Source organism: Anarrhichthys ocellatus, unplaced genomic scaffold, assembly GCF_004355925.1.
Source record: "Anarrhichthys ocellatus isolate YVR2014 unplaced genomic scaffold, GSC_Weel_1.0 scaffold2, whole genome shotgun sequence".
In the NCBI taxonomy this organism is placed as follows: domain Eukaryota; kingdom Metazoa; phylum Chordata; class Actinopteri; order Perciformes; family Anarhichadidae; genus Anarrhichthys; species Anarrhichthys ocellatus.
Window position 1 is genome coordinate 11,807,966 of NW_022280032.1, and position 27,992 is coordinate 11,835,957.

General features: G+C 40.6%; 3 protein-coding genes across 8 annotated transcripts in view; all 3 read right to left on the reverse strand.

Annotated features, from left to right (window-relative positions):
* The window catches only part of adm2b (adrenomedullin 2b), a 7,332-nt gene extending 2,213 nt beyond the window's left edge, over positions 1–5,119 (reverse strand). Inside the window, exon 1 of the mRNA XM_031868149.1 lies at positions 4,969–5,119. Coding sequence (XP_031724009.1) covers positions 4,969–5,072 — 104 coding nt within the window. The 5' untranslated portion in view covers positions 5,073–5,119. The remainder of the gene's footprint in view (positions 1–4,968) is intronic.
* Positions 5,120–8,657: 3,538 nt separating this feature from the next.
* LOC116391891 (MOB kinase activator 2) lies at positions 8,658–12,870 on the reverse strand. Its single transcript, XM_031862878.1, has 5 exons — positions 12,325–12,870; positions 10,348–10,487; positions 10,123–10,219; positions 9,183–9,307; positions 8,658–9,099 (listed from the first exon to the last, which is right to left on the reverse strand). Exons 1-5 carry the CDS (start codon positions 12,405–12,407, stop codon positions 8,861–8,863), a joined length of 684 nt encoding a protein of 227 aa, XP_031718738.1. The 5' UTR covers positions 12,408–12,870; the 3' UTR covers positions 8,658–8,860.
* Positions 12,871–13,368: 498 nt separating this feature from the next.
* On the reverse strand, positions 13,369–27,791 carry ppp6r2b (protein phosphatase 6, regulatory subunit 2b). 6 transcript variants are annotated; one of them, XM_031862858.1, is made up of 26 exons: positions 26,811–27,791; positions 25,350–25,515; positions 25,077–25,232; positions 24,845–24,943; positions 24,321–24,507; positions 23,250–23,387; positions 23,093–23,158; positions 22,847–22,959; positions 22,644–22,757; positions 22,335–22,455; positions 21,828–21,989; positions 21,506–21,727; positions 21,327–21,391; positions 21,128–21,243; positions 20,939–21,024; positions 20,755–20,832; positions 20,565–20,662; positions 20,423–20,480; positions 20,047–20,168; positions 19,743–19,918; positions 19,492–19,648; positions 19,027–19,106; positions 18,315–18,525; positions 18,080–18,103; positions 17,038–17,184; positions 13,369–16,522 (listed from the first exon to the last, which is right to left on the reverse strand). In XM_031862858.1, the coding sequence occupies exons 3-26, from the start codon at positions 25,202–25,204 to the stop codon at positions 16,489–16,491; spliced, it is 2,802 nt and encodes a 933-aa protein (XP_031718718.1). In that variant the 5' UTR covers positions 25,205–25,232; positions 25,350–25,515; positions 26,811–27,791; the 3' UTR covers positions 13,369–16,488. The 6 variants fall into 6 exon arrangements, with proteins under 6 accessions (XP_031718718.1, XP_031718706.1, XP_031718689.1 ...); XM_031862846.1 differs by having other exon boundaries at positions 21,497–21,727; positions 25,350–25,420; positions 26,811–27,789; XM_031862829.1 differs by having other exon boundaries at positions 21,497–21,727; positions 26,811–27,789.
* Between the last annotated feature and the right edge of the window lie 201 nt (positions 27,792–27,992).

Genomic DNA, 27,992 nt, shown 5'->3' on the forward strand with positions numbered 1-27,992 from the left:
CACACACACACACACACACACACACACACACACACACACACACACACTCAGCCCGATCACATACGTATGATGCTGGGCAGTCATGCGTTTGTCGGCTGCAGTGAAACTGAATCGCTAAAACGAGATGAAATGCCTCACAGGAAGTCAGGCTTGTTCTGCAGGAATGTCCAATGTACTCGACCTTTGATCTCTCTTTTTTTTCAAGGAACAATACAGAGAAAGAGTAGATTGAAATAGAAAGTGAGAAGGAAATATAGTAGGAGAGATAAACAGAGGGTGGTGAACTTCTATAGTTCGCTTATCCAGCCGCACTATATCTGATTTCACTGATGGTCTTATTGCCTTTGTTTGATCTTTTATTTGTGAATATTGGGATACATATCTACAGAAAGCCAATCTTGTATATTCAAAACACTTCAACAATTTCTGATCGAATGCTCCGGTGAAACACTTTAACAAAGCACCTTTTTTACTTTAGAGCCATTGATGCCTGTCTTTTATCTTGTATATATTTATTCAATGTCTTGTTTTAAATCAGACATGTCTTGTCTTAATGTTTTTATACATTTTCTACCTGTTGCTGCTGTACTGACTGAGTCGCCAACTTAATTTCGTTGTATGTTTTTACAATGACAATAAACATCCTTATCCTTATCCCTATAGGTTACAGCGTAGTTTCGTCAGCAGTTGATGCTGAGGCTATGTATGACTGTAATCAGTTAGTAAACAGAGTAGTAGAAGCAGAGGTTGCGACCTGGAAACAAAATAAGTCCTCTTGGCCAGCTAACCATATCTATATATTCGGCAAAAGTGTTTTCATAAGCCATTTAGTGCATCATCTTTTTTAACCTCAAGCGAGCATAAAAATGTCTTCGCAATTGAGGAGGTTTTATTGAATTTTGCTGTTTCAATAAGGCTTTTCTCATACAATACTTCAAAATGTGCACAAAATATGTGAATGTAAACACGGTTACAGTCACACTGAGAGGGACTCTGCATGGGTTTAAGTCTCATGAATGCATGTATCTCTATAAGTCTGTATTGAACTCAGTGTCCTATGTCCTACGACGGCCAAGTGTTCGGTTAAACAAATGAGACACCCAAGTACTACTTACTCATCTTCACCGGCAAGTACAGTTAAAGAGTGACACACTTTTTCTTTTACATGTCTCTTAGACATTAATCATTGAAATTTTAGACCAACAGTCTAAAATGCCTGCTAAAAATATATGTTTCCAGTTAATCAACAACAGTATCTCAGCTGACAAATCTACACCACTACTCTTGTGTGTGTGAGTGTGTGTGTGTGTGTGTGTGTGTGTGTGTGTGTGTGTGTGTGTGTGAAATACTGTTTTTCTCACCTCCCTGCTCTCTAAGCTTACTTTTTTTTCCACATCGTTACAATACCTTTTTTTGTTTTTCATTCATCCCTCACTCTTTCTCAGACATTCAAGAGTTGAGCCACTAGAGAGAGCCGTTCTGTTTGGCCATGAAATTATGTAATACTCAGTATAGATAATGTAAAGTAGCAGGGGACAAAGAGCACTTGGTGCTTTACAACTGTTACGAACTGCAGCACTGTTAAACAAACTCAGAACAATAACACAGTAGGTTAATCTGTTCACTCATTCCCTTTTCACTGCTGACATAAATAAGTGGCTGAATCAAGACACTTGAATTTGGGGCATACCTAAGGGCATATGTAACCATCTCTTATGTAAGCAACAACTTACCTTAATTGCTTTTACTTGATATTTAGTTTTTTTGTCATGTTAAATAATGTATTCGTTAGTTTGAGTGGCATTTGAATGGAAACACATTGTGTGTATATGTGTGTGTGTGCGCACACACGCTTCCCCGATCACAAGTGTTGGCTATTCATGAGGTGAGAAACAAAGAATAAAGGGAGAAGGACGGATGCAGCGAGATAATGTTTGTGTTTGTTTTCTGTGAAAAAGTGGGCCATAATAACATACAGTCTTTATCCTGTAATCCTAACTGGTATTATAATCACTATTCTGAGCTGTCACTGCCAACACACACATGCACACAGGCATAATGTTGGTGGTTGGTGGGGGCATTAGTGGGCACAAACATTTAAGTGACATGTGACTGCCAAGGTTAACCAAGATAACAACATGCTCACATATATACAAACAAGCCTGCAATATATGTTCTGCATGTGCATGCTCAGGTGCACGTTTTCACCATCATTCTCTCTGCTACACACAAAAACACATTCGTGGTTTAAATGCCACCTTTAGGTGAGGTTTTTAGATGGAGTTGTCTCTGGTGGGAAAGGCACTTGACGCCACATTGCCTCCCAGTACAAGGACATGTAGACCACTGAACTGCTTGCCACTGTAACACAACACAGTCAAAGATATATGCACCAACATACAGCAATGAAGTAACAAAGGTGTGTGTCTGTGTCAAAGGCGTTTATGTTACAGGAGAAAGTCTGCAGCCACGTGACTACAGAGTCACGTGGCTGCAGACGTTGTCACAGCGGTGCTTTGAGCTAAATATTAACATGCTCACAATGACGAGGCTAACATGCTGATGTTTAGCAGGTGTAATACTTACTATGTTCACCGTCTTAGTTTGCATGCTAACATTTGCTAATAACCACAAAGTGCTGATGAGAATATTATTAGTTTACCGTTTATAATATTTAGTTTTGCAGGCACTTGCTTATAAACAAAAGTATTGGACAAATTCAACTTTTGACCTGATGATGGCGCTCAATGACAAAAGTTCACCAAAGTTATTCATATTCATCCTTTAGGTAGCCTTGAACCTTGAATATCTGTAGCAGATATCACAACAATCACGCAGCCGTTGTTGGAATACCTCACTGTGGCGTTAGATAAGAAGTCAGGGGATCACCAAATTAGGATTCTTGTCTGTGCAAACTTTGTGCACGTTCATTCAATTAAGATGTTTCAGTATGAACCAAAGGGATGGACTGACAGACAGACAGGTCAAGATTAATAGAGACATAGCTAGCATGGCTAAAGACTTTTTTTAGGTTTGACTTTGGACATTTGTCACAACACTGCAAGATAACAGTACCCCATGAGTTGAGGTGAACACACAGATTTGCTTCTGTACTTTTCTATCTGCACTCTCTATTAGGACCTCGTTCTCACACTTGTGAGACACTTGTGTGTGTGTGTGTGTGTGTGTGTGTGTGTGTGTGTGTGTGTGTGTGTGTGTGTGTGTATGTGTTGTATGGTTGTCTAGGTTGTGAACCAGTGGAGAGTCTGAAGGCAAAAGGAGCTTCTCCAACATTCCTCCTAAGTTAGGGCACAGCATGGGGTTCTTCAGAGAGGAACTGAACACACACACACACCCACACACCCACACACACACACCCACACACACACACTTTCCTGTTGCAACTCCTCAAAAATACTTTTCGCTCAGAAAACGTTTTGTCCCACTCATAGTTATTGCTACTGGGTGTACTCATTATTTTCTCCTCCTCTTTTTTCTCTCTGTCTTTTCTAAATTAAAACAGGATCCTTTCATTGTTCTTTCTCTGTCCTTTTTTTGTTTCTCTCAAGGCATTTTGTGAAGTGCCAGCAGCAGTACTATGTTACATCCATCAGTGTTGAATCACACTGAGATCCTCTCCCCTCTTTCTCTTTATCCAGGGACTTTGTGTTGACACCTACTAAGCTCCAACCTATAAAACCTTCATGGAGCTTTTTTTGTTACGGAACAGTAAATGCAAATTACCATCGTACCATCAGATAGTCAACTTGAGAAATAAATAATAATATATAACCATGTCAGAGATTAATGATACATGAATTGCTGTTGTTCCAAAACTTTACCAATATATTAAAGACGCTCTTTTCTTTCCACTATTCAAATACCCAACATAACCTGATATTAATGGGCATGCAAATGATGTGGGAGTAAAATGTTATAAAAACTATAAGGCCACTGGAAAATAAACTGATGATGCATGATTCTGCATGTGACAGCTATTGTTAGCTGACATCCACTTCTATCACAACCTACAACCGCTGTGTGTGGAGCATAGTTGTAGTCTACCTTACTCAGAGTGTGGCTCAGTTGGTTGCTGCTTGGCCTCTCGGTATGTACTTGTATCCTTGTCCCAAATCCCACTAAATCACCTTCACCTCTGTCTCACCTCCTGCTTCTAAGAGGAATTGCCTCATTCTGCTGTTGGACCTTTTTCTCACATTAATGACTGCCAGAAGGCAAGACACAGACGTTTAATGTTCTCCAATTGCTGCCCTTCACCAGAACTAATGAGTATTTTCATAATTGATGAACCTGTCCATTTTTTTCTTGATTAATCAATTGATAATTCAATCAAAAAATAGTGACAAATGCTTATTGCATGTTCCCATAGCCCAAGGTGTCCCGAAGCTATTCAATGTACAATAACATAAAACAGAAATCATTACTTTGAAAAGATTTTGTGTTGTTTGCTTGACAACTTAATTCTGTTCGCATTGTTTGTGATTAATTAACAAATTGTTTCAGCCCTAAGCACTAAATCCAAACAAAAATATGTTGTGAAATAAGGGCTTTATGAAGGGGTGGAGGTTTTACTCAGAAGGAGAATGTGGTCCAGGTTGCAAAAGCAGACACATATGTGATTTTGGGCTCAATGATAGGCCTCTACAGGCTAAATTAAATTTATTTAGCTTGATTTTCTATTTAGACTCATTACCAAATACTAGTACCTGGACAAAGACAACATATTGGGATTTTTTTTCCTCTTATAATTTCCCCCTTTCCTTACATGCAATAATACTGAATACATATAAAAGCATTTCAATTTAATTTATGTTACACTGATACTGACCTCGCACTTCATGTATAAATTACTTCTTGAATCACACTTTGCCAAAGCGAGCAACTTCCACCTTCAACTAGAACACCATTGACGCTTCAGCGTGTAAATGCTGAGTGGGGCAGCGGTACCTCTGTCTGTGAGTGAGGCTCTGCAGCGTCAAAGCCCGGGACTGGACCTCCAGAGGCAGGAGACCGAGCAGCAGGCACATCCACGCCGGCAGCAGCGCACACATGGCGGCGCGGTGGAGACGCGCAGTCCGGGGGGTAGCGGATCTCAAAAGTCCAATATATATATATATATATATATATATATATATATATATATATATATATATATCTTAAATCGAAGCTGTCCTGTCGAAACTCTTCTGGAGTTGTCAAATTGTACGTTATTTTAAGAAGTAGTTTGTCCCGTATGGACGAGTGACGGCATCATCAATCTTGTCTGCTGCATCCTCTCTGGACCCTGGCCCTCTCGCTTTAAATAAGAAAATCCACTGAAGAAAGACGCAGTGAAAACGCAGGAGCTTGTTGGGGCTCACATCGGCAGTAACTGGAGTCTTGCTCTCATTTATAAAGCCTGATTGAGGGAGGAGGAAGGCTTATTGTCTGTCCTCAACAAGGACTCAGCAACCTTACCTTTAATTAATGAACCACAAGAACTCCAGTCTTCTCATTTATCTTGGTTCTAGAGTTGATGTACAGGGGACTTCCATTTGTGGGCAGGGTGAGCTTGGCCCACATAGAAATGAACTAGAACCCATCATTAACCAACAGAGGTCATATTAAAACCCTAGAGTTATTTATGTATCATGTACAGACAAGCTAAGCAAACCAGTTGTAAATCATATTTTTGAAAGACATTTTCAAAGTATAAATTATTATTAGTTTTATTTCTTACCTGTCCCTGCTGCATTTATGTATATCCATATTTTTTCCAACCCAAATAACTAATTTGACTAATTGTGAACTTGAGATTTGTAAAATATTTTAGGCGCCAGATTCAGTTTTCTTGTATTTTGGGTTTCTGGCAGCTGCTTTGTTAAATTGAAAAATTGAGAAGTCAGACTTGAAGCTATAAGTTTATGTTGAAAAGGGATAGGATGCATGTTGTTGATAAATACAATTATCTATCAATAATTAGCTCACACTAAAGCTTTGATGATAAGAGATGAAATAAGATCCTTTTCGTAAGTTTCCTGGTTCTGGCACTGAAGTCTCTTGCCCAACAGAGAAATCCCATGCTGTATCTGAACTGCACTGTAAGAGCTTTGTCAATCTAAATTTATGCCAACATGCCCTTTTTAAAATATATAAGCAGAACATTTTCTTATGACATTTGTAATGTTAACGGCAAAAACTGACATTTATCTTTACAAGCCAACACAAGAATTCAATCTCAATAAAAACAAAAAAAATAAGGGATCACTTCCGGGCACCCATGTAGTATATGAATTAATATGGTTGTCCAGTAGTATACGTATCTGTCCTCCTGTTTTTGAGATGTGGATTTCAGCCATGTCACTGTACAAACTGCAACTCATTCCCAACATTGGGGTTGAGATCCTCCCAAAAGCTTTAACCTGACCACCGAATCCTGTGGCATACGTTTTGATCTTATATCAGATATTAAACGGTCTGTGTGCAAAGAAATTGATAGTTTACCAGGTTCATGGTTGTCATGATGTCCCTTGAATTACAAACATCCAAAGAAGTAAAGGAAATGACTCAGAAAGTTAATCTGGCTCTGCTTGCAGTGATCCTATTCTCCTCATTTTCCTTGTATAACAACTATTCTTTTTTGTGAGAAGGACACAGATGATAAGCTCAGTCTGAACCTGATTTAAAGAATGCTGTGTGTGTGGAGGTGGCTTCAGGCCTTAATTAAAGGGCTGTGTGTGTGTGTGTGTGTGTGTGTGTGTGTGTGTGTGTGCTTGTCTGTGACTCAGCAGTTTGCAGTAATACCTTCTAAGCTCAGTTTCCAACACTGTGAGCCTCAACTTAGTCCAACATGTGCATTAACACATATCTATCCTAAGAACAGAGTGTGTGTGTGTCCACACTATCCACACTCATCCCCTCTCCGTCTGATCATTTCGTTTTCTGTTTTTTATTTTGACATACTTACTATGACTATTTTAGACTCAGACTTCTTTTCTTCAGACTATTTTCTGTCATTTTCTTTAAGGTATACTATGACACTTTTTTGTTGTCGTTTACTATACTATAACATTTTTGTATGACACTTTTTACGGTTTATGAAGTACCAGATCATACATTCTTTTTCACATACTATACCATATTATTTTTATGGCTGTTTTAAGGCATAAAATATACCATTACATTATTTATGACACTTTTTATAGAATACTATATTATGACATTTTTTACATTATTACATTATATATAATTTTGTTATGACATACTATACTATGATATTTTAATGACATTTTTAACACACAATACACTGTGACTTTTCGATGCTTTGAAAAACTAGGACACAGGGGATGTGCAACTGCTGACTGTTCTGATAAACGTGCCAAATTAACAAGACCAACTAAAATAAGTAGGTTGCTTTTGGAGTATCGACATGCACTCGCCCCTTTTACCTAAGGCAGTAGGGCCTAACATGTCTCTCCCTAAATTGGCCTCAGTTTGAAAACCTCTGCATTCGGTTGCAACTCTTTGGTAACACTCCAGAGGGAGGTCTATGTGGCCCGGTGGTCGGGATTCAGTAACGGCTACTCAAGGACATTTTTATGGGGTGTGGTTTGCCAAAATGGGAACTTGAACTTGTGAATCTGGCAGGTGAAAGAGACAGTTTCTCTAATTCCTACACTACCCTGCAACCCATCAGTTTGCTGTTGTAATGGATACAGAAGTAAAAGGAGACATTGGGCCATGAACTTTAATTCCAAAGATAAAGAATGTAGTCCAAGTATTTTGAATAGTGGCACATTTTCTTTTCTTTTGACTTCACTCCAAGATTTGAAATGAAAAGATGACAAAAGGATAAAGTCAGTAGTGACTTTCCAGCTTTAAGGGTCCTGGAGGGTGTTCATATTTGTAATAGGGGAGTAGTGTGAGACCTGTGGCACTTTGATACGTAGTTCTGCTATTTTTAAAGTTACGACACCACTTTACCCGGATTGTCATCGTTTTATTTCAATCCAATAGGCGGCAGCCAACAAAACAAACATTATGCCTACAGACTGCAGTATACTACATGTGACAGTTAAGGTTAATAAATGATAGATGCTGCTTTCCTGTGCCGGCAGCGGGTGGTGCTGTTCTCAAACAAAAGACATGCTGAATATACAGCACCAGCAGTTACTGCCAGACCAAGATAACCACACACATGATAGCATATTATAGATAATTAAGAGAGCATATATACTGTATATATATACAGAAAATAGTCTGTCATAAATGTTTAGTACAGAGCACAGACTCTTACATAATGCAGAGATAGGCGGTGTCGTTCCACATAGATGCAGTCACGCTGATGTAATCACATTTGTATCAACGCATCACCCTTACGTGTTTCTGCAAATGTTCAAAACGTAATGATGTCACATTTTGTTTACATTGACTGTCATCTTAACAATATGTTGTTTTTTTATTACGGTGCTAATTCTATGAGGACAACATGAATGACCTTGAAGATAAATATAATAATGCAGCATTATGTTAAAATACAACATCACAGATTCACACAGTATCACAATAACTGACGACAATGATATACACAACCGGAGCAAGATACTCCTTTTCTGGTCTGAAGTACTGCTTTTTTTTAAGCATAACAGACTCTTTCATTCTCCCAAATACTGTTCATTAACAGTATTTTATTGCCTATTTTAAACTTACAGACTTGCAAAAGAAAATCCATACTGTGAAGTAAGTTTGAGTTTGGCCCAGATTGTTGAGAGACACTATATAGCTTTGTAACAAGATATAACAAGTACGTAAGTGTGTGATGAAAATGTGAGAGTACAATATGTGTGTTTGCTCTTTAGGTTTAGCCTTGCTGTCCCAGAGCTGTGATGAGGTCCCGCAATGGCTCAGTGTCCTCCGGCTCCAACAGGGCATGCTGCTGGCAGAAAAGTATGAGGTGTGCGAAGAGTGTGTTGAGGTGTGGGTGCAGGCCCAGCGCCAGTGTCTGTCTGTAATGAGACCAGTAAATGTGAGCCAGAGTCCTGAAAAACAGCAAAAACACCTTCTGGACCAGAAAGACGAAGCCCGTTGGAAATACTGAACCTGAAAAAAAGAGGGAAGAGATAATGGCTTTGGGAATGTGGAACGTGATGCAGAACAATGCAACATAAATAACATTGTTTTACCTGCTTTTGTGGGGAACACATCCTCATCAGTCAGTAGCTCCTGAATGTATGACATGGCATAGTCAAAGTAAAGTGGAGCAGAGCACTTCAGCTTCCTGCCGTGGTCATCGGTCCAAACATAAACCCTGACAACAACAACAACAACAACAACACACACAGTAATTAAGACACAACATGCTGTGTTCAGCCTTATAAAAAGGAACTTTATGTGTTTCCATGGTCCAAATGAACTTTCACGATCATGCCTCAAGTGTAGCAATTATTTGAACATTGTACAGGTAATACTTCTTCCACTTCTGCTTTGTTTTAGTTTGGCAGACAAGAAGATAATATTGATTAAAAAAATGATGATCCATTCATTTCTGGTCATATGCAGTGCTTATGCTACAAAGCAAACAGGGCTGTAGCTGTGAAAGACTGAAGGAAAACAATCTTGATAATATAACCTCAAGCAGCTATAGCATCAACCAGAGATGAGGAGTGAGCTACAGATATCTGTTAACCTCACTTCTTTCTTACTATTCTTCAGCTTCAAACCTATAGTCTTCAGCCGCAACCGACACTGATTCAAGTGACATCACTTGAGGAAATATATCAGATATCAAACAGCTCCTTCTGGAGTCCCCAAAGGCATCATACGATATTCTTCATATATGTACTTTCCAAGACCTAACAGACTGTGGTAGGTCAAATTGGTGCAGTTCCCCTTATAGTAATGGAAGTGAATGCTGTAGAATTTCATCCGTGGTACCCAGAAACAACCTCCCATTTACTTATAATAATACACAAACTGCACTGTGGACAGTTTTCATGGTTGTGGGAAAATTATTTTGGCAGAAAGTGGTTCATAGATGACTCACCCTGGATATTTCTGCAAATAAAACTTAATGTATCTGCATGTCAAGATACCATAGGACAGAGATAATGCTCAGTAACTTACGTGTTGTCTGGTCCACAGGCAGTTGGGCAGGTGCTGGGAGTGCAGAACTCAGACAGTGCACTGGAGAACAGGTTTATATGCTTGAAAAATGCCACAGCTGAAAGAGATTAACATACAAAAATGACACTTTGTACATATTTCTGTGTCTGTTTCTTTGCAGTATGTGGGGGAGGAAAAGGAGTACCAACAATCCCAAATCTGCTGTGTTTAATGTTGTATACTCACTGTTGCTGGCAAGCCACTCTGCCTTGTCGACGCCAGGCGGCAGTGCCGTGAGGGCAAACATGTCTGTGTGTGGGATCTGCTGGCACACGAACTGCTGCTGCAGATACGGACGCTCCTCCAGATTATTGTTATTAATTCCCCTTGAGGGGAAGATAGCACAGAGTTAATGAAGCAGTGACAGGAAGAGAAAGACAGAGAGACAGAAGGTATTGCTGTGTATAACAATCGATAGGTCAGTGGATTAATTACTCCTGCTGCAGTCGGTAGATAACACGTTATACACTCGCCGATGCTCTCTAATCTGTCCTGCCCTCTGTGGCTGGCGCACACACACACACATGCAAACGCATACAAACAGTGCTGTAACTGCAGAGCTACAAGTCCAATAAACCAGCAGTTAATTTAATGAAGGCAGTTTAGAGCCAAGAGTAATTACTGATAATGAAGCTCACTGCTGCAGTGGTCAGTGCTACAAAAGCAAATGACTGAAAGGACCAACATTGTGCATGATAATGTGCAAAGCTGAGTGCTGGGGCCTGTTGGCTCTCTTACATCAGTTCATATACCAACTGATAAACTACAGGTAGTGCTTTATAATCAGTCACACGTGACTGGCAGTTTGGGAAATTGTGAGAATTATAAAATTGAATGCAGGAAATTAATGATGTTGTTTGGGAATGCCAACATATACTGGAAAGTCAAACTTGGCAGCATGATTTGACTTTATGCAAACAAGAAGGTGACCAGGTAGTGTACTGTGATGATGACGAGGAGTGCTCTACTCTGTTTTTTCTGTCCAATAGCTAGAGTGTTGTTTTTTACGAGGGGTTTGGATGTAAGTGAATATTTCAAAGTGTAGTGGAATCAGCCAGCAGTTGTTAGGGTGTAGACAGTTTTGGAACAGCTGAGAGTTTACTCGGTGTGACCTTGCCCACTGCGATTAGGGAAACACTGTGCCCTCTATGGGGTTTCACTCACCCTGGTTTAAATGTGTGTATGGGCAGGAAGAATTAGTTTAATGGTCTAAACAGCAGGTCTTTGTCCAAACTAAAGGTTAGAGGAGGTAGAGAGGGAGGAACACTGACAGAGAGGAATGTAAACATTAGCTGTACAAAGGTACAGTAGTGTAAATCCCAGCCTAACTTATCTAAAGTCCACAGGAACTTCTTCTGTTAACATCCTGTTTTGTTCCAGCTTCATGGTATTAACTCAATTGCCGCCTCTTTGCTACCAGTTGTCAGCACACAAACGCAATGATCCCGTAGCTACTTGTAATGTTGTGTTGGTGTGTAAACACACTCCTTTGTGACCCTGCTCTCCTGCTCTCCGCCATCTGTTTACCTTCACCTCTGCCTTAAGGGTGAAATAAACAAAGCTCTCCAGGACATGCCAGCTGGACCTTACAGATTCATCTACAAGCAAATATTTGCATAGCAAATTGTCCTAAAAACACAGTCATACAGGGCGGCCTGGTAGCCTAATCCTTAACGTCCCGGCCCGGGTTCGAAACCCCACCCTTTGCTGCACGTCATTCCCCCTCTCCCCCCCTTTTGTATATCTATCACTGTCATATCCAAAAAAGGCATAAAAAGGGCAAAAATGATCTTTAAAATAAACAGTCGTTCCTGATCTTGGTTCAAACTACTGCTCAACATGTGTTCAAGCTGTTGGAGGAATCCGCCTTAACTGATGCCATCAGACAAATATGTAACACACACACACACACACACACACACACAGAACTTTATCTGGAGAACATTCCTGAGTAAACCATGTGTGGCCAGCTTTCCAGTCATGTTGCCTCCACACTATCCATTACTATAATAACATCTTGCTTTCCTGTATGTTAATGTATGTTCAGTCAGAGTACTAGAGTATAAGACGGTGACTATAGAAAGATGGAACAGATAGGAAACTGAAACATGAGTATAAGTGTAACGCTGATGAAGATAGTTAAGAGAAAGAAATACAACTTACAGTTTCTCACCGCTGATATCAGAAGGCTGAAAAGTCTCACTGTCTGCCTTCGTAGCCGAGGGGTAACTATGACAGCCCCCCATGGCGTGAAGCTAAGAGCAGAGGTGATGGTCGCCCCACTTTTCCATCCCAAACATACTAACCCGCACACTTCTACACGCCACAGACAGCATATGGGAACCACTGCTCCGGCACAAACATCTCTCAAATCACAAATGAATCCATACAGCTGACGAACACAAAAAAAACACAAAGTTTTCCAAAACACAAAAAGAAAGTGGTCCAGGAGTTGAGGATTGTCTCCTGTGCATCTTCTTTTGCTCCAGTGATCCAGTGTCAGAGAGTATCTCCTTTGTCTGGAGTCCCACACCCCACAGGCTCCTCCTCTCCCAGCGCTGAGCAGACAGGCAGGTTTCTCCACAACCCATTAAAGTACAAAACACAACTCCGCCTTCTTCCCCTTTCCACCCACTGCATACACACACTGTTCTCCACATGTACACACTCACTACACAAAGAGCAGGCAAACTAAAATGTGTTTTTTTTTCTCTCTGTGGAAGTGGACAGCAAGGGAGGGAGAGGAGTAGAAAGAGAAGCCGGAGCAGCAGCAGGTGTGTTCAGTATCTGTGCTTGGAAACTCTAGAGGAATGTGATGACATGCACGATGTGTCCGAGCCAAGAGACAACACACAAGCTCAGGAAATGGGCAAGGACATATGTGACTCCAAGCTAAAGAAAAGTGAATATGTGAAGTGTTTTGAACACAAAAGAAGGGAGTTTAGCTCCTCCCCCACTGTTACATGAACTCATTCCAGCTCACAGCACAGATCTACGTGACAGGAAAGTGTATGTTTGCACTGCGGGGAGATGGTGTCGCATTAATTGTCAGTGTGAGGAGCGGTAGGCAACATAATCCATTAGCTCACCTGCCCCTAAGGTAAACATCTGTGCGCCTCCATAGACCAAGTCCTGCTCGCTCTCTGTTTGTACAATAGTGTTCTTATTATAACAGGCTGTAAATGTGAGACAAACACAGGCTCATGCTTCTTCTTGGTCTGACATATTTATTAGGTTCATATCTGAATGTACAAGCAAAATTGACAACAGGAAACAGACACATTACTCCCTAAATGAAAAAAAACGAAAAAAAACACACACCAGCATCAGTCCACTTTACAAAAAAAAAAAGCTATTTTACAACACAGCTGCCTTTCACACACACTCACCTACACAATAAGCTATAACGTGAGGAAGATTTAAACTTTGAAATGGCCTTAGAACAGACACTGGGATGAAGTAACAATTGAACACCCATTGTCTCTTAATTAAAGTTTTGGGCATACACTGTACAACACAGCACACACCCAATGAGGTGAATGAGGCTAATGTGCAAACCTAATGGCACTTAAAGATGATGGTATTGTACCTCATGCCATTAATGCAAAACATCACACCATACTCGTAGCTACACTGCACACGCAGCCCACTCAAGGTGAAGGAGACCCACCAAAAAACACAACGTAAGCGTCAGACGCAGTGCTTAGGTTTGGATAAGGACGGGATGAAAATCCGGACCTGAACACACCCTGACAAAAGAAAAAGCCCTGTTTTTCTCCTCTAACCCTGACTTGAACCAATGCTTACTCTACACAGCTCCACGTCAAACACTTCAAAGTGTTTGAACAGATAAAAGCAAAATATCTGTGGTCTAAGATGAATCTTCCAAGTCTTTCTTTGACATGTGGCATCCTCTCTCTTACTGTTGATAACTCCATCGCATGATGGAAAGAAATGAGAGGGATCAAACAAAGACTGGTTTGGATTAATCTAGACCTGTGACACCATTGCAAGAATGGAGGCTACTTCACAGATATGAAAGCCAGCTGTAACACTGGTGGGAAGACACACTTTGGCAGAAAGCATTGAAGAAAAAAGTATTCTAAAGTATCTACATAATTCACTCGTTCAAGTCAAACATTCCCACCACCTCAGAGTGGGGAATAATGTGATGGCGCTTGGCACCACCAAATACAAACCAAAAGTGCTTCTTGAAAAAGTGCTTTTTAAATAAATACAACAATCTATGGAAATCGTTCCATCGGCATATATGCAATTAAAGTCAACTCCTGCCCTGAGAAAGAGAGCGACAAGGAGAACGATAAAGTAAAGCGTAACTGTCCGGCACACACAAACCTAAAGAATCATTCTGGTTTATAACAACGTGGGTCTTGTTTTTGTCATGATTTCTATCGGTTATGATTAGATTGTACTCAACAAGGTATAATGTTAATACACTTTACTTTGTGGCAAAGGTGAATGTGTGTTCTCTCAAAGTGTTGAGAGCACAGCTGCCACAGACGATTGATTAGCTGAGTAGTTGACTGATTAGATCGATACATTGGTTGGTCTGTCAACTGTCATCATTTCTTAAAGTCTGACCAACAGTCCAAAACCTAAAATCATTCAGTTAATTACAACATTAGACAAAGAAAAGATCAAAATTGGGAAACTGGGATATTTTGCCTGAAAAATTACTTAATGACTAATTGATTAGCAAAATTGTTGTCCAGTATTTTACATAGGAAAAGTATGTGCACACTAATAATATGATGATGATAATAATAATAATAATAATATTAAGGTTGAAGCAGCAGTTTTGGTATTATTTCGATGTTCACCAGCGTTTTCACTTCCTAATGAGATCAGTTAATCTGGTATTTTGTTTAAAACTGAATGAAAACAAGACCCAAGCTCTAAGACAGCATTATTCTTTCGGAAAATAAGGACGACAAACCACAGCCTACCAACTCAAATACACGCACACTCTCACGCAACCTCTATGTAGGAAGCAAGTAGCAGAGCAACAGGAACTGATGCTGGAGTATTAACTGAAACACACACGTCATTATTGCCTCATTTCAACAGTACAACACACACACATACAATACACACGTTGCAACCTGCAAACAACCGCATTTCCATACATTGGATTTATTCCAAAAATAGATATAATGTTTATATATACCGTTTATATTTATATTACGTTTACATATTACCAAGAATAGCCACAACCTAATACATGTTCAAATTTCACAATATTACATTTAAACAGCTCAGACGGTGATATGAATTGTGGACATCACTGTTTTTTTTTTTGTTTTTTTTTTTTGCACGCGTGTCAGGATTTAGTTGTGTATGCATGTGTGTACAGCACTGTATGTATGTGTGAATGTTACACAGGTGTGCTTTCGTTGTAGCCTCATAACTCTCCTTTGACCTGAGAATGCACTCTGTACCTCAGACAGAGCTCAAACACACATACACACACATGCCTTCACACATGAATACAACAGCACACACACTTTTCAACATGGAGGGGGGTGACACATGATGATCCCAAATCTGAGGCTCCAAATAAAAAAAAGAGAGCGTTGATGTTGTGCGTGATCAAAGCAAAGAAATCGAACTAAATGATTTTAGTAGCATGTATAAAAAAAAAAGCCAAATTATCACTCACACATTTGTACTAATAAAATGTCTGCCTGGCATGAAACGCTGAAGAGAAAATGGCAGCTAGCTTTGCAAGCATCTTGGCTTTTGTAATCTTGGCGGATTATTTGAATACAGTTTTCTTTACTAAAGTGTAAACAGTCAAATGCTCCAATAGAAAAGAAACTCTGGTTTGTGATTTAATGCCCGGAGAGCAGACGTGCTCAAACAATCTGGAATTTGATGCTGAATTTAATAAAAAAGGTCAAATTTCAGACTACGGTATTTGTTTACTTAAAGTGCCACAGCCTCAAAGACTCAGTGTGACCTCTGCTCATCAAAACAGGGAAGAGTGTTGTCACTCTCTTAAATTACATTCTGAGTTTGGCTTTGGGTGCGTAGTACGATGAAATGTTCTGTGAAACATACATTCCTCTTTGAAGCGGTTCAGTTATAATTTAGGTGCAGGAGAGATCAATGCACCTACGTGTAGATGTGTGTTACCCAGCAAACATACTGTTGAGGGCTGTGTGACCTCAACACTGAGCACATACCATTCTTCGGACACAAAAAGGGAAAATGAGGGCTGCTAACGTGAAGCAAAGCTGGCATTGCTGTGTGTTGAATGGAACGGTATGGAGCATGTGTGTGTGTGTGTGTGCCTTTGCTGCATCGTTAGGCCGGTCCATTAGCCGATGGCTGCATCTCTCTGCAAGAAAAAAAACAAAAACATGACAAAATGATCAACATGATAAAAAACAGAAAGGAAAATGAAGAGAAGTTTGGTTTCATTCACTAAGATTTTGAGATATCTATCACTAAATATTCTGCCTCCACCCTTATATAATGCAGGTTAACAAAATGTTGGCTATAACCTTATTGCATTAAATTACAGTTAAACAAACCAGTAACTTCTATTTTAAAGAGAGGGAAACTAGGATTACTGCCTCACATTAGTATGTACAGTAAGTTGCAGCTTACATCCACATCTGTTCAATTTGTCATCAGTTCGTCCTCGAGTCCAAGTGGACGTTTGAGGAAAATTTGAATAAATTCATTCTCAATATGTCCTCAACAAAGTGGAATAATTTATTACAATGTGGTTGTTATTAGATAATAAAGAGACATTTTGTCAAATGAAGTGGTGTTATTACACACACACACACACACACACACACACACACACACACACACACACACACACACACACACACACACACTTACTGTGTGACAGCAGCCGATTGGTTAGTTGGACTGGTGGTAGTTGGGTTGGGACAGTCTCCATGTTTCTTTCCCTTTTTGTGTTCTTTCTTGTTGCCTTTCTCCTTGTCTTTGATGGAGAGTCCTTCTACTGGCACCTTAACTGCTTCGCTGCAAAACAACAAAGAAATGAAGTTATAACTAACTAGGGGCATAGCCAGGGCTTGTCACCTGAACTCATAACGTAAGGAACAAACTGCAGATGCTACTTTCTGCTAAATTGGCTCAATTTCACCAGAGTTGCTGCTTTCAGCTGTCCACACTAGTCATTACCATGTAATGTAATACCATCATCACCATGCCCAGCGCGGACAGCAACGCATGAATCCACTCACCTGTTACTGCCAACACACAGCTGGCTGTGACCGGCCAACATCAAAGGGAGTTGGGCACACAGTGGCTAAGGTTTGTGCTAAGCTAATTACCCTCAGATGCCATTGTAGCATGCTTGTAGTTGCACTGTTTGTTAGTAACTTACTAATGTATTGTTTTGTTAGAATGGTGATGTGCTGGATTGGTAGCAACTTCTGTTCATAGCATGCTATCTGACATACTGTTAGTAAACTTATATTTATGTTATGACTGAGACCAGAATAATCGGTATCAAAAAACCAAAGAGTTATCATAGACTGATCTCATCTTTTGGTGTAGTTTCATAGGTTAACAGGCCACCGTTTCATTTTTTTTAATGCCGAGTGGACTGTTGCGTGCTTGGGGTCATCATCAAGAACTATAGAGTTATGTTGAGAACATGGGATGAGCCTTGCATAGGGACAGAGGTCCTGTAGGTTCTCTACAAGCCACCAGCAGTGAGTTAGTATATTCTTGTGATGAATTAGGCTGGTCCTGAATCATGGCGAGTAATTGTTGTTATCACATCCTGTTAAATGCAACAAGCAAAAAAACCCCCAAAAAAACGTGGCACATAAGTGCTTATGATGGCCTTTTAAAGCCTTCATACAACTTGAGGAACACTCCAGAGCAAAGGACCTTAAGCACAACATACCGTCTGACTGCTGGTCTGAATACTCTGGAGTCAAAGGGAGATGGGAAAGGAGGGAACAGACAGGAGGAGGGTAATATCAGAAGAAAAACAGAGAAGGTGGAGGTAAGATTGTGCGGGAAAAAGATTGTTTTTGAGAAGAAGAAGAGCTCTATAAAAACACTTGAAAGTACACTGGGGGAAGGGGGACACGCTGCAACAATCAAGATAGAGCAGCTGCACGTCACTTGTGTGCTACCTGCTGAAGACTGCCCTTTCATTTTTGGCGTCCACAGTGAGCCGAATGGTCTCCTTTCCAGCCCCGGTGGTGATGGTTTCTGTGGTGACCGTATCGGTGGTTGAAGACTCTGTCTTTCCCTCTTCCTCATCACTGTCTGAGCTGCTGGAGGAAGAGCTGTCCGACGCTACCAGTGGAGCTTTTCTCGCCACACACACACTCCACACGCACGCTGCAGAAAGCGAAGAAGAAGAAGAATTATCTGACTTTACAATGGTTGTAGGCTCATTTCCCTGGAGAGGTCCACTCATAAAGGTAAGAGATTGAGAGGCAGTAGTAATGAGCTGCCACATGCATATAGGTTTTAGTCATATGACTCTAAGGCCCTGTTCAGACCTGGCATTAACATGCATCTTGGGTGATCCGAACACAAGTGGACAGCTCCAAGTACACCCAAGACACATTGAAGACACATTGAGATCCGATCGCTCAGATCATATTTGGAGGTGTTCTGGGCCACATATGGTCACATTATTTTCGCAGTGAGTACATTAATGTGTCCAATGAACTGTTTGACTGTTTATCCTTTGACTATATTCATTCTAATAATAGAATGAAAAGTTAATTGTGGTATCACATTTATATTTGCAATTGTCAATTTTACATATTAAAAAAAGTTTTTCAAAAAATAATACAAGTTACTGCGTTAATTTGCCGAGCTGCAGCAACTTACGGTTCTGGTTGGGTTTGGTGTTGCCTGGTCCGCTGAGCTCAGAGTCCACAGGAGAGCTACATCTAGGGCCTGTTTCAGAGCTGCGGATACAAGTAACAGATAAGTAAACAGTACAGACAATAAACTGCAGACACACATGCATTGAAATGCAAGGTTGAATTTGTCCCCATTATAGTGAGTATCTATGTTGCTTGTGCAAAAATATATATTTTTTAGCAATTTAACAAACAAACAACTGGTACAACCAATGTTTAAAATGTTTAATTTCAAGCTGTAAATACATGCTGGGGCTTTTCTTCAAATATATTCTCATTCAACTATTACCACAATTTCCTTTTTTTGCCTTAATGTGTAGTTTTGTAATTACTGAAAGGGTGATGCAAACGTATTAGTAGTATTTTACCACAATAGCTTTATCAAAACAAAGCTTTCAGATCCTCATATTTAGACCACACTCAGACTCACCAACAGAAAGGCTGGAAGTCAGTGAACTTGGCCCATCCTTTCTCCTCCGCCTCTGTGGCAGCTGGTTTGGAGTCTGGAGTGTCCCAGGCAGAAAAGCCCACTCCTGCTGCAGGAGCCTTTGAGTTCACCTCCCCAAAGTCTGCTACCCAGCCAGTGCCTGAACGCCATGAGACACATGCTCAAACCCTGCTTCAGGCCCTTACATATGGGCAAAACCATTATGCATCACTACAGAAGACAATATTTCTCACTCTTTGTTCCATCGGTCTGGCCCTGGCTTGAGAAAGGATCCAGGTCCTCTTTGGGATTCTCTCCCTCCTCGGAGTCCGAGTCTGCTGCTCTGTCAGAGGCCTCGGTGCCAGAAGCTGCCGTCCTATCACAATCTTTACTGGCTGCTGGGCTCTGGGATGATCGTGACCCACCGAATCTTGAATCACACAAAACATTTTTGTATGTTTGACTGAGCAAGGACAACTAATTCATATAATAATTCAAGCGTAATGCTGAAATAAAATCCAGAGCGTGGCTCATCAGTATTTATTGCTGTGTGTCTACCTGTTACGGGACTTGGTTTGTGCTGCAAATTTGATCTCTTTCTCCTCCCAAATGTCCTCTTCATCGTCGTCAAAGGGCTGAATCCTCTCCTTGGAACAGGTCTCAAACACAGCTGTATTAGCCTGCAAAGGACAGGTGGACACAGCAGATGTGTTTAGTTTAATCAGTGTGCATCAAGATTCATAATGCATCATAGCAAATGCTATGAATAAGGCGAAACCTTAAACCTGAATTGTGGGGCTGTGTATCCATACAATTCATGAATGCATCTTTAAGAATTAACAAAAGACATTTGCAGCCCAAATGCATTACAGAAACACAACTTTATAAAACAAATGTGTGACTAAATTTGTGTAAATTACATAAAATAACTCACATTGTCCTGTCCTGCATCAATGTTGATTTTGATCTCAGCAATTCGGTCAAACGTTGCTCTGCCAGGAACAGTAGAAAACACTCAATTGACACACAATAACAGTAGCTCACTGTCATACAGAGAAGAATGTCATTTAATTTACCCAATGCTGTCGTCATGATCAGTAAACTCCTCATCATTGAAGCCAAACTGATCCACAAAGTTAGCCGTCATCTGCTGGATCTGGTAGTCTGAAAAGGCCTAAAACACACATTATAATTTGAATTAGATTATGATCTATGATAACAGAGTCTGTCAATATGTTTTGTGTGTGTGTGCATATGTATGTCTACCTGCTGTAGTGTCAGTTCTTTCGGGAAGGGGCTCTCCATGTCATCCTCTGAGGAAGGGCGTGGGTTTCCAATGCCAATCTGGACATGGGAAAAAAACACCGCAAATGCCACGTTTGAAGTTTGAGTGTGTGTGTTATTACAGACAGCTATTATATACTGTAGATGAGCATGTGTGTGTCTTTACCAGGTCTATGGTGTTCTTCCTATTAGTCTCCGACAGGGTCTGGTCCACAAAGGTTTCCCAGCGCCCTCTGTAGTCCTCTGGCAGCTCTACATCCAAAAACACAAGAACAGCAGCATTTAGAAAGCATTATTCCAGTAGACTGGCAATTGTGTATTTCTTTCACATAGGAAAGTGAGTGTCCACACTCACCTGTAATGAGACTACTAATCTGTGTGTGAACTGGGCCCTTCTCCAGGTTGTGGACTACTGTGTTGGCAATTCTGGTCAGATGTCCCATGTACCCTTTTCTCATACCACCTTCTGACCTGAACACAGAGGTACCACACACCCCATTATAGGCAGCTGTTGCCTGTTAGCAAGAACAACATTATGCCATTAAGATCCTCACTGTATTTTATCATTCTCTTCCCAAGCCTCCAGAATCCTCTGGACAAGGTGGCAGTGCTGAAACAACTTGAGAGAAAAATAGAGAGAGTCAATAAATTGTTTTAAATCTACGTTCCAGCAGATTAAATGTAAATTAAGCCTCTAGCTTCAAACACAAGCAGAGAAACCTACATGAGTCACCATTAGATTATGTGTAGAGTTTTCAGGGGTGGCTGAAGGTTCAGAAGGGGTATCAGTCAAAGCCTGCTCCTGTGAGGCATCCTGATGAGGATTGGATTTGTCCTGGGATCCCAAGCCAGGCTGAAGTCTCATTTCATGGGCACAGGGCCGGAGGATGGCAGCAACGCAAAGCTCCACTTGGAGGTGCAGGAAGTTGTTCCATGTATACTTGAAGAACAAGTCCTGAAAAAAAAAAAAAAAAGGAAGGTTTTTCGATGGGACATTTAACATTCATTACTTTCTCATTATTGGGCTAAAAATGCAGCGTGTTTGCACATCTCACCAGAAGCAGGTCCATTGTATTGAGTCGGCAGAGTTCCTGTGCTACTACCGCGTGGCTAGCAGAGCTGGTATACAGCAGAGAGGCCACCAGTCTGGCTACGTGCAGACGTGTGTTCCCTAATGGTTCCTCTAGCACACCCATAGAAGTCAGCATGGGATTCCGCTAAAAGCACACAGATGGAGGGCATAGAGGAATTTGGGGAACAAACGTTTAAAGGTTTAGCAGAGTTGTGTTATAAAGGTGCAACTACTGTCTAAATGGCAGAGCCATCAGACATCACTTTTTAAGAAAGGGGCATGCCTGATATTTATAGTATGCTCTCACTCTCTGCAAGTGAAAATTTCCATTGCTTTCCATATTGTGTGCAACTGAATTATACTGGTGTGCAAGGGATCTCTGATGTTTCTATTGATAGCCATCATTATATGTATTTATCATGAGCAGTGGTCTCATACTACAACAGCTAAAATGAAGATCCTATAGGTGATTATATCTTTGTTTACATACCTTGGGTGGCTCCAGAAGTAGCTGGTGGAAATGTATCAGGTGTGGTTGGATGGCCAACAAAATGCTGCTGTTAACGGTGTAACTTCTCTCAAATCCCTGAGCATCCATTACACCATCCACCCTGATATATAAACAGACCAAATGTATGAAAAACAGGAAGCAGAACATTTAATAAATGGTCAAGAGAGATGTGACTAACTTCACCTGGAGAGGGGCCAAAGGAAAAATGACATTTGGGATCCTTGCATAGTATAACTAGATAGTATTATTTATAAACAGTTTAAAATTGCTTAAAACTCTCACACTCACACAGGCCTCCTGATTTCCAGTAATGTGAGAAGAACTTGAATTCCGTTGATGATACAGCTCTCAGTACTTTCGGCTGAGAACATGTTCTGCAGCAGCTGCTCCACACACTCCTGCCTGTGGAAACAGAGCGGAGTATGTCATCGTCTCCACATCCTGTAGAAAGAGAGCAAACGGGTTTGTGTGTGTAAATCTGTCCGACTTACGACTCCAGCACAGTCAGCAAAGGGTCAGGCTGTGAAATCTCTTGGAGCTGATTGGCCTGGTCTCTGCTCAGACGAATGATGTCGCACAAAGTCTGAGATGCATTGGACTGCCTCTGTGAGAGGAAAAACACAAATACACACATGAACAATCTGTCCTGTAAATGTTCTATTCAAGAGTCTGTGTAGTATGTTTTAGCAAAGATATTAGTTAATCATTCGTATAAAAATACTGAAATGCCCTTCTACCTCTTCATCTCTCTCAGGGTGAATGAGCTCTATGAGTCTCTGGGCCAGCTTCTCTTCATTCAGCCACTGTCGAGAAAATATCACATTATAAGTGCAAACAATGTCAGTGTGTAGTGTGTAAAAGTATGGTGTGAATGTGGGTCCATTTGTCTCATACAATAAGTGTCTCGAGCCTCAGAGGGGGTGGCTCAACACAGCTGATAAGCCTCAGGAGCACATCCATCATGGCTGATGTGTCGATATGCTTCAGTACCAAGGAAAGGAATCCCTCCTTCTGTCGCAGGAAACTAATCACCTGAACACAGCAGAGAGCAGAGGAAACAGCATGACACACCAATTATACTAAACTGAAAATCGGTATCAGATTAAAATCAAGAAAAGCACATGCGACCTTGCTTTCAAAAGTTTTATTTGGGCTTATTTTCGAAAAATAGAAAATATATATATATCGTGAGCAAGTGGGATATTGTTTCTGCAAAAAAAACATGCTGTTCAATATTTTAAAATGCAATTTTTCAGTGATTTGAGCAGCAAAATATGTAACATATTGGGGCGGCAATATCTACAGAGGTAGATATTTCAAAACACCTGCACATGCAAGTACAAATGCTCTTTTAATTCTGCGCTGTTAGAGTCAATGTACAGCACAGACGTTTTAGCTTCAGGGTTGAGCCTTTTGCACACATAATCACAAGCTATAGATAATGCAAACATTACATCTCTATATAGCTCCTATCCACTTGCAAGAATACATATTTACACAAATGTATATTAAGGTGTGCAGTGTGGACTATATCACTAGTAGTAGTGGTAAGTGAGAAAATATGGGTTATTTTGTAAATTTGGTGAACTGAGTACAAGTGGCAGTGATATCCACGGAACTTTCGTTAAGTCCAGCGATTAGTTTTTGAATGAAGTGTCATGGACCAAAGTGATGGTCCATGTCACCTCTGGAACATAAATAACCATTCACAATGTCAGTTCCAACCAGCTGGTCAGATAGACAGGCCAACGTCCCCACTAACAGGGTAATATCTGAACTTTGTGCACTGCTTTACGTGTTCCAAAATAAATAAAACTTCTACAACTATAATGGTTGAGAGTAGTTGTCATTGTTAGCACCCCTCAGACTTTGTGAATGAAATCACGACAACACAACAAACATAGATGACATCTTCTCATAGTATGCCCTTTGATGTAGCTGTATGAATGTGTTTGTGTGTGTTACCTGCTCGGTCTTTCGTGTGATGAGGTTCCCAATTGTCTTGCTAAAGAAGGATGCCAGGAGGGGGTTAAGTGGGGACGGCTGCTCCAGGAAGGCATACAGAGTTTCCAGCAGAGGCTCCTCATTACCCAGCTTATCATTGATCACTCCCACATCACATGTCAAAAGCTCACATGCTATATTTGGATATCTATAATAAATGAAGAGAACACACCTTGAAGTAAAACCAAGCTAAAACAAAACCAAATTATAAATAACTGGAAAAAAAACAGGAACAGGGTTGTCCTGATTTCCACAGATTGTTGTCCAACAGGCAATCAAGTAGTTTTACATTTACAATGCATGATCAAAGGTGGGTTTAAATAGCTGGATAAAGAACCATTTATTTTCACTAATCTGAGCCCAATTGAACTCTCATCTTTACTTTAAAAAATGGCAGGTAAGATATGATGCTGTGCAGCACCAGCAGAACACATCTTTTCCTGGATACAGTATGCTACATCAGCATATTCTGCACAACCACCTACTTGAAGCGCCGTGTCTCCTCTACACCAGTAGGGGGCTCTGTAGTAATCATTCGGACCAGGTCCTGCATGCACTGGTCCTGGCACACAAACAGGAGAAGTCTACAAATCCACAATGATCAGAAAAGAAGCACCAGTTAGCATCCAAAGGACTTACTGGACAGTCAAATGCAATAATATCATAACATGCTGCTGATATGCAGTATATAAACACACCAATGGACAATTTACAGACCTCCTGTTCTGGGCCTTGCACTCCTGCAACACATCTTCCTCCTCCATGAGCTCAATGAGCGTGACATCCTCCTTGTCCAGTAAAGCCTCCAGGTGAGAAGATGTGTGCAAGTCAAATTTCCAAAACATGGCTGACGTCACCGGCACACACACTTAGCTGTTGATCAAAAGAGGATGTGACATGGTGATCCGTTGAGCATATAGGTTAATCACACTATTTTGAACTGTGTGCTGAACAATTAACTGTGTGATGTAATCTAATGCATGCTCTTACATATGGACAAGGAGCAGTATCCTCAGTCAGATCTTGCTAAACAGCCATTTGCCTTATTGACATTGCATGGCCTGGACATCAGTCAGCATCAGCAAATTCACAGAATGAAGACACAAACACACCCACTTCAGTCAGACACTCAAACCCAGGAGATATTGGCATCAAGCTGGTAATGAGAAAATAAGAAACAACAAATGTTACAGAATAATTTCCAGGAAGAGATACATTGCATCCTTACAGTTAGCAGAAGAATTTAAGTCAGCGTAAGTGTGGTGACTAGGCTTACACTCCTCTCTGGAGGGAGCAGGAAGCAATGCATCTGTAATTGAGTTAGTGCTGCAGATCTGAGTATTGACATTACCCAGCTTGCTTTGAGAATGGCCTCACACATTTAGTTACAGGAGTAAATAATGCTATACAAAACAAATCCTCAGCAGAGATCTTACTACACATTTGAGATAAGGTGTGGTGATAATGAGAGTTGAACACTGTTTGGGGACAGACAGGAGCTGTCACTGGCCAATGCCTTGAAGGGAGGGATCTTAAACTTACACCTCCTGACTCAAAGCAGATACAGTAAAGAATCCATCTTAACAGCCTATGATTCAAGCCTTCATCCATTGGACAAAACAGTCGATTATCATGATAAACACGCTGCATAACGTTATCCATCGTGTTCGTCTAAATTGTGGATAAGGATCTACATGAAAATTGATATTTTCGGATACCGCAAAGTCAGCATTCGGACAATAGAACGAGTGTAGTATATTTACAGTGTGAAATTAGGTTTTAACATAACTTGCTCATTTCCACGCACCATTAAAATTGACTGTATCACAATAACGATCGCTGCCTAATGTGGGTATAAACAACAACAATAAACAAGGCTAAACAAAGAGGTGTTTTTCGCCAAGACTAAGCACTTCATGAATTCGTCCTTACCCCATAGCTAAATCAGAAATGTATTTTAAATGTCATACAACAGCACAAACATGATCAGCTGTAAGACGGGCCTCACATCAGCTGGTGACAGTTAGCTAACGCTAGCCATCAACGGATAGCATGGTATATTGCGTATATTATGGTTAATTTAGCGTCACTAATCTTATCCAGACAGCTATCTTAACGTAATGCCAAATCAGAGATTGTCAGCAGGAGATAAGCTACCAGTGCGTTTACAGTGTGTAACGACGGTGCCTTTCACTTACCTTGCATGCATGTCGTAAACCAGCCCGCTAGCAATATCTTAATCACGTTCCTAACGTTACCAAACTATTTCAATACGGTAACGTTACCGGGTCGCAAACGATAGCTCAGATGCTAACATCGGTCAGTTGTGTCAAGGCTGCGTGACGGTGTCCTTCCGATTCAGTAAGCGTCACCATCCTTACGACCACAAGCACAGGGTTTACGTTAGGTTACCGTTACATTGGTTTCTCCCAAAAGACAAGCGATTATTACCATGTATCCATCTTCGTATCAGTCGTCACCCAAAAGTTGAACGGCAAATCGGCTGAGTTTGGCTCTCATGTCACCCGGAGGCCCATAGATGCCCGTTTGTTAGCTTGGAGAAACGGTCCTTTTCCCGGTTGCAATGTCGTTTACACTGCCGCCGCTGCACGGAGCCTGGTCTGTGTTGACCTGCGGTATCGACACTGTCCAAGTTATGTTTCAGCAGGCAGGCAACAACAACAAAAAATCTGTCAGATTTGGAAATCAAAATGGCGGATACCTAAAAACGTAATCAAAAGTTCAACTGTCCATCAAGTGTGGAAACACAAGACCTACTCCATGTTTATTTGTGGTCACCCTGAAAAATTGCTCTCGGAAGCTGGCTGATACTGCAGCAAAATAGTCCGATTTATAACTCTCAAATTGTGGCAAGGAAGGTGCAATGAGATCAAAATAATAATAAAAACATTTCACTATTACTGAAGAAATTGCTTTGTTCTCTGCCATGCCATGGACACCTGGCAGTGTTTAGGGACTGTCCCTCACTTTCTGACCTCAGAGTTTTTGCTGTAAAGCCTATAGGGACCAAATGTTTAATATTTACATATTTACTTGCAACATGAACAAAACTAGGCAGACAATGAAAATGTGCAACTCAAGTAAGTTTTAAATGAAGCCCTGAAGAAAAAGATATACCTAAAGAAAATTGCTGTGACTTGTTCATCACCTGGTGTACAGAGGACCATGTGTAGTGACTCTGATCCCCCATGCTGACCCTGTGTGCAGTTACAGGTCTGCACATCTATTATTTTACCATATGTGCATCTGCAGCATCACTGCAGCTGTACAGATTATTAGATGTAGTGCTAAGAATCCCTTCCAGGCAAAATAAAACCCCAAAACAATGTTCTCTATGTAATCCATATAGGTCAATGGTGGAAGAAGTATTCAGAGAAGTAAAAATAAGCAATCCCACAATGTTGAAATACTCAAAAGCAATTAAAAGAAGAATAATGTATTGGCAACATAATGCACTTAACGTATCGAAGGTAAAACGCCCCCAAAAATGTAAGCAGTAGCCTACTGGTTGCTGGTTGAAGTGTCTATAATTTTAACAGCTTTAAATTATTTAGTTTAATCTAAAATAATACATAATATTTTATAAACTGATCTTATGTTTTGTATGTAAAA